Raw genomic sequence first — 10,831 nt, 5'->3', positions numbered from 1 at the left:
TACAGCCTAGGCCTATGACTTGCTTTTCTCTGTACTTGTCTGAGGCCCCAGAGTTGATCTTTTGTATCAAAGGGGTGGTGAGGGGCGTGTCCCTCAACTGCTTTCCATGAAAATTAAAGAGCCCGCCTGATCTCACTCCCACTATGATTAGCCATCTCCTCCCTCACCCCCCACCCCCTCCTTCCCCATTCCCCACTTCCCTACCCTCTACTCCCCACCCCGCCATTGCTCTCAGAATGAAGCCTGTCACCATGTGTGAATACTTCCCACCACCCGTGCACCACCCATGGTGGGGTGTTGCTCCAGGACCTTGCTTCACACATGTGAGTGCCTCCCATCCCTTAAGCCATCCATGCCTCTGTTCTTGACGGCAGATTCTTCCTTTGGTCTCGAAGCTGGGCAAACAAAGGTCTTGTAAGCCTGCAGGGCACAACCCAACAATTGGTGGCAGCCAGGAGATGACAGAAACTCCTGTGAGTGTCAAGATACAGGATGAGGAATGGAAAGTTATTGGGGGCATCCACTAGAATGTGGGTCCCAAGAGTCTCTGGGTGATCCTTGAGGTGGCTGTCCGCTAACCCAGGGGGCCCCAAAGTTGCTGTCTGTAATCCCAAAGTTGTAGGGTATTCCTGAGGTGGCCGTCTGCTACCATATGGTGCCCCAGAATTGCAGGGGGAATCCCAGAAGCAACAGGGAAATCCCTGGGTGGCTGTCCACTAGTACATGGGGCCTTTGGGTGGCTGTCCCTGATGAATGGGCGCTGCCCAGAGAGCTGGAGAACAATGGCCTCAGCTAGCTCTGCTATTGTATCAAAGTGAGCCTTTTGTAATGTTTTAAGCCAGCTTTCTGGAAGGAATTGGTATTTCTCTTGTGCCTTTGCCATATAAATGATCTACCTGGGCTCTCTGATACTAGTGGTCTGTGATCTCTAAGAGTAAGGAGGAAAAGGAGCTTAGGTAAACTCGGTAGAAATAATTATGTTTGGGTAATGTCTATCTAAAATAGTCTCCCCAGATTTTGGTGACTTGAAACTGAGTTAAGAGAATTCGTTGACTTTCTGTGCCCTATGCTTAGTTGTATCACACTCTTGGAGACCCCACGGGCTACAGCCCTCCAGCTTCCTCTGTCCATGGGGATTCCCCAGACAAGAATACTGGAGTAGGTTGCCGGGCCCTCCTCCTGGGATCTTCGCAACCCAGGTCTCCTGCATTGTAGGCAGATTCTTTAGCGACCGAACCACCAGGGAAGCCCAAGAATACTGGAGTGGGGAGTTGGTCTCTCCCTTCTCCAGGGGATCTTCCTGACCCAGGAATCGAATTGGAGTCTCCTGCTCCGCAGGCGCGTTCTTTATCAGCTGAGCTACCGGGGAAGCCCCGCAGGCAGCTTAGGAAGGATGTATAATATTATTTATCTTTCCAGCATCATTTGTACCTAAAGCTTCCCGTGTGAGGACATTCTTTTCCTTTACCTCTCCTTGCAGTCTTTAGTATAACCGAAATAAAACAATACTGTTTACATAAACAGTATTCTCTGTAATACTGAGTGCTTCAATGCCGTAGGAACTGCATTTGGTTTATTCACATGTATTCCTTGGTGACAATTACACAGTCTGTCACTCGGGTACTCAATTTATATGTATAATATGAATGGAATGAATGAGTAAATAAATGTAACCACCCACTCTTTAATAAAGTTTTAAAATGGGGTTTGGATTTCACTTTTTGAGTGAAGAAACTCATTTTCTTTGATTTAATAAATATAACAAAGCACAAATGTAATCACATGAAATGGTAAAGATGCTTTAGAAATTTTAATATGATGTACAGATGAAATGTAATTTTATAAATTTCTGAACATTTTAAGTATGTTAAATGCAAGGAGGAATAAATAAATCAGCAACAGATAACCTCAGGGCAGGCATCACTTAAGGACTCATGCCCCTACAGCTGAATACTTTTATATCTACTTGCTTATTACTACTGACAAAGTATCAACTAAAGTAATTCAATGAATTTGGTGGCTAAAGCAGAAATCAGAGTCTTCTGAAATGAGCACAGGTGAGTGTACGAGGCTGATGTGGCATCTTGGTCGGTGAGAGTCATCTCAAGGTGACTTCAGAGCTCCACCCAGGTTTCTTATCCTTTTCTGCAAGATGGATGACGAAGAGAGGGCTCTCATCATCTCCACCCTGACGATTTCCCAGGCGCACTCGCTGTATTCCTTCTGTTTCAGGTAGTCACGGATTCCCTGGAAGTACCTCATCACGGCCAGCACGGGGCCCATCCTTCCCTGGTCAGAGGCATCCTCTCCCTTCACCAGGCCCGGGCAAGCATCCAGGTCCTCCAGCTGTTGCATGAGTCCAGCGCGGAGCTGGTCCCGGATGGCCGTGTTCCAGGCAGCAGGGGAGTGCTCTGTCTGTAAGAGGTTGAAGCACTGCTTGAGCATCTCGTGGAGGACAGAGAGGGCCTGGTCCTTCTGGAACTGGCCGCGCTCCAGCATCTCCTGGGGAAGACCGAAGTCTTTTCTGTCCTGCAGACAGGAGCGAGGGGAGAGTCTGCTCATTTGCCGCAGGAGCCTGAGGTTCTGCCTGCCAACCGACACATGGTTCCAAGGCCGGTTACAGCCCAGAGATCCTCCAGGGCTGCAGCTGACCAGCACCAGGGCCATCAGTAGAGAGACCGCGAAAGCCATGGGGAAGATGAGGCTGCTGCTGGCCTGCCTGAGACGGCGTCTGGGTGAACCTTGAGGTAGGGTGTCTGATGACAATCTTTCTAGCAAGGCTTTTAAGTAGGGAAGACGGTACTCATTGTCCGAAAATTTCTCCCTCACTTCCTCATTGTGCTTTCATTTAGATATTACCTATTTGACCTAGAAAATGTAGTCAATCTACACTCTGAAGTTTTACAGTAGAAGTTTAATTTTCCCAATAAACTTTGGATTTGTCAATGAACATGTGTATCAGTTAGATGAGATACTAAATAAAGGCTGAAGTTATGCAATAATACGAAGACTTATAGACATGTACATAGTTATTATGTACAGATTTAAGTATAATAATAAACATTCCTTCTGTTTGTATTTTGTCAGGAACATAAGTTTTCCTTGATCCTTAACTGCATTTTTCCCTCCTTATCTTACACGTAGGAATTCAGTCACTCAGGCCATATTGATATCTGTATTTTGTTTTCTGTCTCACCCAGGATAAGCTTGTAATTAGGAGTGAGTGAACGACTCAGATGTTTCTGTTCTTTTGAGGACATTCATTCAGGTTCCTGAGATTACATTTCACTGGGGCCACAGGGTCATGAGGAGGGGAGTATTTCCTGCCTAATCAGTAAACCAGGATGACACAGTCATCACGAGTTGCCAGCCCTCCAGGGTGCTCAGGAAGGGGACATACACCTGTGGGCGAACAGCTACCAAGTTGCAGCTACTCCCTACGGTGAGCCCAAGGCAACTCAGGATGTGATAAAATGCAAGATGCAAGAAAATGCAAGGAAAAATGCCCCAGGAGAGCTGAGATGCATGAAAGGAACGTGTTCAGTGAGCCCAGACACTTGCCTCTTCCCATACATGGGGAAAATGCTAAATTCCTTAACTTGAGATAGCTGGTTTTCTTTAATTCACAAAAACGCTTTGATGTTCAGACTACATCCCCGTTCTTGCAAATTCCTGTACAACCTGACGCTTCCCTTCACCTCCTTGGAGCAATTCTCTCAAGGTGAATTGAGAAACTGCCTCCCGAATTCCCTCCAAATAAAGTATAACGCTCATCTTTTAGGTTGTCACTATTTTTCTCTTTTTTGAATTAACTGATTTATTTTATTTGGAGGCTTATTACTTTACAATATTGCAGTGGTTTTTGCCATACATTGACGTGAATCACCCGTGGGTGTACATGTGTCCCCCATCCTGAACTCCCCTCCCACCTGCCTCCCTGTCCCATCCCTCAGCGCGGTCCCGGTGCACCAGCCCTGAGCGCCTGTCGCATTCATCCAACCTGGACTGGCCATCTACTTCACATACGGTAATATACATATTTCAATGCTAGTCTCTCAAATCATCCCACCCTCACCTTCTCCCACAGAGTCCAAAAGTCTGTTCTTTACCTCTGTGTCTCTTCTGCTGTCGCGCATATAGAGTCATTGTTACCTTCTTTCTAAACTCCATATATATGCATTAATATACTACATTAGTGTTTTTCTTTCTGACTTACTTCCCTCTGTATAATAGGCTCAAGATCAACAGTCAGGAACAATATACGAGACATCAGGGTTTCTTTCAACCAGCTTTTTATGGTCGATCTCTAGTCTTCCACGGGCTGTGCCGATACCCCCACCAGGAATCCTGCTTCTTTTCTGGTGCATGTAGGTCTGAAGATTCTCATTAACTGTCTTTCCAGTACCACCTCATTCACAAGGTGGTTATCACCTCTAGTAGCACATCTCCTCTGGAATGACGGTGTCCTCAGCCCAAAGTCTCTGGGCCTCCCCCATGAGGGCAGGCTAACCACATCCTGAGAACTTCAGAATTCTACTGTGGAGGGGCTTGTCTCCTTGTTTGCAAAGTCATTCATCTTCCAGCATCCCCACCCTCTCCCGTGCAGTGTTTGTGTGAAGGAGGGGAGTTCTCAGCGATGACTTCCTCTTCTTCCGATCCATGTCGCCAGCTATCAAGTGTCAGCAGCCCTGAGATGCTGAGATCTGAAGTGTGGAGACCTAAGTAAGTGGTGGCATTATCCAATTGCAATTGTTACACCTTTAGGAGACAATTTTTATTTTGCCACGACAGCTTTTGTTGCTCAATTCTTTTACGTAAAGTGTTCAAGATTTGTTCTGCTCAGAATTTCTGAGTTGGGTATAGGTGACTCAGTGATGGTGTTCTGTATTAGTAAAAGCTTATGTCACAGAAATCAGTCACCTTCAGGTGTTCGTTCAGTCTACATACTTCCGTTGGGCTGACTTGTCGATCCATCTCTGTGCTGTGCTCAGAATGCAGAGCAGTGAGGCCCAGGCTGTGTCAGGGAGAAATAGCCTCGGTTCTCTACTTACTCATGATGTTTTGTTTTAAATTTAAAGAACAGCAAAAGAAAAAAAAAAATTGAAGAACTTATTTTTTGCCTTTTGATTTACTGGCCAGTTTGTCTCTCCTACTGCGTTCCTTTCCGTTTCATCCTAGGGTTAATACAGAAGGAAGGGAAAGAATGGCAGAGGGGCATCACCATATTTTCTGTGATTTTCAAGACTAGAGATTTCTTTTGTTTCTCATTTCAGCTTTCCCGGAAGGCAAAACTTGATAGTTGTTTGTGGACAAAAATAAATCAAATATAATTTTGAATGTCATGAATGAGAATATAGACAACTGTCCTTTCTGCTGACAGTATGGCAAAGTGTAAGTTGAAGAAAGGTCAACCAAAAAACGGAAGGAATCATAATATTTGAAAGTTGTCAAACAGTCTCAAAGACAGCCACGTGCACGTGCTAAGTCGCTTCAGTCATGTCTGACTCTTTGTGACCCTGTGGACAGGCTCCCCTGTCCGTGGGATTCTCCAGGCAAGAATACCTGAGTGGGTTGCTATTTTCTCCTCCAGCGAATCATCCCGACCCAGGAATTAAACCGTGGTCTCTTATGTCTCCTGGATTGACACGCAAGTTCTTTACCACTGGTGTCACCTGGGAAGCCTCCACAAAGACAGCCAGGTGAGACCAAAAATTGAAGATGTAGTCTTGCCCCCAAAAGGGGCCCCAAAGTGTTGAAGGAAGAAAGAAAAGGAACAAAACTTAGTTAAGAAACAAATTGGACAGCCCTCTCATTTGTCAGTTGGAGAGAAGCAAACTAAAGACAAGCCTGTACACTGAGGCAGAAACTGGACAGATCTAGGCTAAACTGAAGCCCTTCCCCACTCTCTGAGCAAACACTCGTGCACACATGCACACACACCCACCCACACGCACGCACACACACATGGATACATCCTGGTTAATTCCTGAATTACGATTGGATTACCTCAATAGTTCTCGAGTCTACCCAAATAGGCACACCCCAGGCTATTGGTTGGCAACAGTTGTATTCTCTGAGCTCCCTCTATTTGTGGCTGTGTTCTGTCTTACTCCTGAGTCAAGGTGGAAGGGATGCAAGTGCGGTGATTCTTCAAAGGGAATAATAAATCTAAAGGAAGGCTTTAAACAGGGAAGACAGTACTCATTGTCAGAAATTTTCTCTCTCACATCCATTATGTGTTTTCATTTAGACATTTTCTATTTGACCCAGAAAATGTAATTAACCTATACTTTTAATTTGTATAATAAGTGTTTTGTTTTCCCACTAAACTTTTGATGTATCACTCCAAATGGGTATCAGATAAATGAGAAACAAATTAAAGGCTGAGGTTATGTAGGGATGTAGAGACTTATACACATGTACATACTTCTGTGCACATTTTAATATATATAAAGATTCCTTTTCTTTGTGTCAGGAACAAAATCTTTCCTTGATTCTGGACTGCATTTTTTCTCTCCTTATCTTATACATACGAGGTCACAGTCCCTCAGGCCCTACAGGTTTCTGTATTTTATTTTCTGTTTTAATCGGAGCAGAGGCTTGTAATTGTTAGTGCATGAGCTAATCGGTTGTTTCTGCTCTTTTGAGAACATTCATTCAGGTTCCTGAGGTTACATTTCACTGGGACCACAGGCCACGAGGAACAAACTGTTTTCTACCATATCCGTAAAGCAGGATGACACAGTCATCAGAGTTTCCAGCCCTCCAGGGTGCTCAGGAAGGAGGAATATACCTCTGGTCTGACAGCTGTCAGATTGCAGCCACTCCCTAATGTGAGCCCAAGGGAACTCGGGATGGGGAAAAATGCAAGGCGCACGGCCCCAGGATAGCCAAGATGCATGAAAAGAATGATTTCAGTGAGCCCCGACTCTTGCATCCTGCCATGCATAGCAAAGTGCTAAATTCCGTAACTTGAGATACCGGGTTTTCTCCGAGTCACCAAAATATTTTGAGGTTCGGACTACCTTCCCTCTCTTGCAAACTTCTGTGGAACCTGGCTCCTCCCCCCACGTCCTTGGAGCACTTCTCTCAGGGTGACTTGAAATACTGTCTCCTGAATTCCCACCAAATAAAACTTAACTCTCAGCTTTTAGGTTGTGACTTTTCTCTTCAAGTTGACAGTCAGGAATAATATCCGAGACATCGCTATTCTTTTCACCATTTTTTTTTTTTTACAGTAGATGTATAGTCCTCTACAAGCTGTGCCAGTACCCAACCAAACACAACATAACTCTCAACTTTTAGGTTCTGACTTTTTTCTTCATGTTGACAGTCAAGAATAATATACTAGACATCACCATTTCTTTCCACTGTTTTTTGTTTTTTTAACGGTAGATCTATAGTCCTCTATAGGCTGTGCCAATACCCCCACCAGGAATCCTGGTTCTTTGTGGTGCACTTAAGTGTGAAGATTCTAAACCAAGATAATTCATTGTATTTCCAACACTGCCTCACTCACAAGGTAGTTTTCACCTCTAATAGCACTTTTCGTCTGGAATGACAGTGTCCTCAGCCCAAACTCTCTGGGACTCACTCGTGAGGGCAGGCTTACCACTTTGAGACGTTGAGGATTTTACTGTGGAGGGGCTTGTCCCTTTGTTTGCAAAATCATTCATCTTCCAGAATCCCCACCCTCTCCCTGCAGTGTTTTTGTGGAGGACTGGAGTTCTCAGTGCTGACCTCCTCTTCTGCCCTGTGTCCCACGTTATCAAGGGTCAGCAGCCATAAGACGCTGAGAGCTACAGTGTGTTTTTGTCTACGAGTGTGTGTGTTAGTCGCTCAGTGGTGTCCGATTCTTTGCGACCCCGTTGACTGTAGCCCGCCAGACTCCTGTGTCCATTGGATTTTCCAGGCAAGAATACTCCATAGGTGGAGGCATTATGCAAGTGCAATTGTTTCACCTTTACTAGACAATGCTTAGTTTGCCACTACAGCTTTTATCATTCAAACTTTTTACTTAAACTGTTGAACATATGTTTTGCTCAGAATGTCTGAGTTGGCTATAGGGAATTCAGTGATGGTGTTATATATCATTATAAGCTTATATCACAGAAATCGGTGACCTTTAGTTGTTCATTCAGTGCATACTTGGGTTGGGCCGCAATGTCTATCCATGTATATTTCGTGCTGAGACTGCGGAGCCATGAGGCCGGGCTGTGTCAGGGAGAAATAGCCTCGTTTCTTTACCTACTCATGATGTTTCGTTTTAAATTTAAATCACAACAAAAGACTTAGGAACTTATATTCTCTATAGTGATTTGCTGGTTGAAGTTTGTCTCTCTCCTCCTGGGTTTCGTGCCATCTCATCCTAGGGTTAAGACAAAGGGAAATAAAAGAATGCCAGAGGGGCTTCACCTCATTTTCTGTGATTGTCAAGACTTGAGATATTTTGTTTCTCATTGCAACTTTCCTAGAAAGCAAAACCGTAGTTGTTTGTGGGCAAACATAAAACATATGTATATCTGAACGTCATGAAAGTGAAGAAGATAAGTGACATTTCTGCTGACAAAATGGCAAAGTGTAAGTTAAATCTCAAAAAAGCTCAGCCAAACAGTGGAAGAATCATAATATCTGAAGAATGTTAAACAGTCACAAAGACAGGCATGTGTGCGTGCTAAGTCGCTTCAGTCACGCCTGACTCTTGGGACCCAGTGGACAGGCACCCTTGTCCATGGGATTCTCCAGGCAATAACAGTGGAGTGGGTTGCCATTTCCTCCTCCAGGCCATCTTCCCGACCCAGGGAGTAAACCCAGATCTCTTATGTCTCCTGCAGTGGCAGGTGTGTTGTTTAGCACCGGTGCCCCCTGGGACGCCCCCACAAAGAGAGCCAGATGAGTCCAAAAATTATCCACGTGGTCTTGCCCCCAAAAGTGTCCCCAGAGTGTTAAGGCAGAAAGAAAAAAACCCCAAACTTACTTAACACACAGGAGAAGGAAATGACAACCCACTCCAGTTTTCTTGCCTGGAGAATGCCAGGGACCGGGAGCCTGGCGGGTACACTCCAGTGCAGATCAGTCACTCAGACATGTCTGACTCTTGCGACCCCATGGACCGCAGCATGCCAGGCCTCCCGGTCCATCACCAACTCCTGGGGTTTACTCAAACTCATGTCCATTGAGTCGGTGATGCCATCCAGCCACCTCATCCTCAGTCGTCCCCTTCTCCTCCCGCCTTCAATCTTTCCCAGCCTCAGGATGTTTTCCAAGGAGTCAGTTCTTCCCATCAGGTAGCCAAAGTATTGGAGTTTCAGCTTCAGCATCAGTCCTTCCAATGAATATTGAGGACTGACTTCTTTTAGGATGGACCGGTTGGATCTCCTTGCAGTCCAAGGGACTCTCAAGAGTCTTCTCCAACACCACAGTTCAAAAGCATCAATTCTTCGGCGCTCAGCTTTCTCCATGGTCCGACTCTCACGATCATATGTGACCACTGGAAAAAACATAGACTTGATTGGATGGACCTTTGTTGGCATAGTGATGTCTCTGGTTTTTAATATGCTGTCGAGGTTGGTGGCTAAGTGACAAATGTGGTCCACTGGAGAAGGGAATGGCAAAGCACTTCAGTATTCTTGCCTTGAGAACCCCATGAACAGTATGAAAAGGGTACAGACCCCGGAGTCGCAAACGAGTACTACTCAACGGAGCAACTGACGTGTATTTAACCTCCAAGTTAGAGATCCCTGAGAATGTCAGTTCCTAGGCAGATTGATAAGAAGTCTGGGGTCCCCAAGGACGTGAGAGGGGTCTGGGGCTCTCCAGGAGGACATAGGGTTCTGGAGTTCTCAAGGAGGAGAAATAAACAAACTTGTTTTTCTACATTGCTTTGTCTTAGTCAATAGAGCAATGTATCTGGCTCGAGGACATGTTTGTCCTTACCAAGAACCTGCTGACTTATCCTAAGATTATATTAGGGGAGTGGGTCTGGTAAGATCTTTCTATTGTTAGTTCTAATCCCGTTATCTTAAAATGTATATTGTGGGAGTGGGTCTAGTATGATCTGTGAACCTTGAGACATTCTTTTGATTTATTGTAATAACCAATTAAAAAGAATATAGCTTCCTTGCTAAGGCTAGCGAGTGGGGCACTTTTGTCCTCCTTCTGATGCCTATGCCAGAAGCTTCCTCTGTCGCTTTTTATACTTGAATAAAACCCTGCTATACAAAAGCTCTTGGGTGATCAAGGCTGGTCCCCGGGCCCCAAGCTCAATCTTCTTCGGAGATCAGGAATCCGACATCCTCTGCTGCAAGCTATCAGCCCGCTCATCCATTAACTGGAGAGAAGCAATCTAAAGATGATGTCTGTAACCTGAAGCAGAGATTTGAGAGATCTAGTCTATATTGAACCCTTCTCTGCTACTTGATCAGTAAACCCATACACGCACTCTCTCTCTCTCTCTCTCTCTCTCTCTCTTCCTGGTTAACCTCCTCGATGACGGTATTCCATTACCTTAATCGTTCTCAATTCTACCCAAGTAGGTACACCCCAGGTTATTGGTTGGCAACAATTGGATGCCCTGAAATCCCCTTATTTGCGTCTGTGTTCTCTCTTACAGGCTTCCCTGATGGTTCGGACGGTAAAAACATCTGCCTACCATGCAGGAGACCCCGGTTCGATACCTGGGTTGGGAAGATCCCCTGGAGAAGGAAATGGCAACCCACTCCAGTACTCTTGCCTGGAAAATCCCATGGACAGAGGATCCTGCTAGGCTACGGTCCATGGGGTCGCAGGAGTTGGACACGACTGAGTGACTTCACTCTCTCTCTTACTGCTG

General features: G+C 45.3%; 1 protein-coding gene across 1 annotated transcript; it reads right to left on the bottom strand.

The window, feature by feature from the left end:
* Nucleotides 1–2,103: 2,103 nt before the first annotated feature.
* Nucleotides 2,104–2,691, bottom strand: LOC145540336 (interferon tau-like). The gene has a single exon (XM_081575128.1). It carries the CDS (start codon nucleotides 2,689–2,691, stop codon nucleotides 2,104–2,106), a length of 588 nt encoding a protein of 195 aa, XP_081431254.1.
* Nucleotides 2,692–10,831: the final 8,140 nt, after the last annotated feature.

Source organism: Giraffa tippelskirchi, chromosome 1 (genome assembly GCF_054371585.1).
Source record: "Giraffa tippelskirchi isolate mGirTip1 chromosome 1, T2T-mGirTip1v1.2.pri, whole genome shotgun sequence".
NCBI lineage: Eukaryota > Metazoa > Chordata > Mammalia > Artiodactyla > Giraffidae > Giraffa > Giraffa tippelskirchi.
The sequence above is the reverse complement of the archived record's forward strand: the minus strand, read 5'-3'. Positions and strand labels throughout refer to the sequence as shown.

Bases quoted from the DNA above. Each gene is read 5' to 3' on its own strand.
- LOC145540336 (XM_081575128.1), bottom strand. From the start codon at position 2,691: ATGGCTTTCGCGGTCTCTCTACTGATGGCCCTGGTGCTGGTCAGCTGC.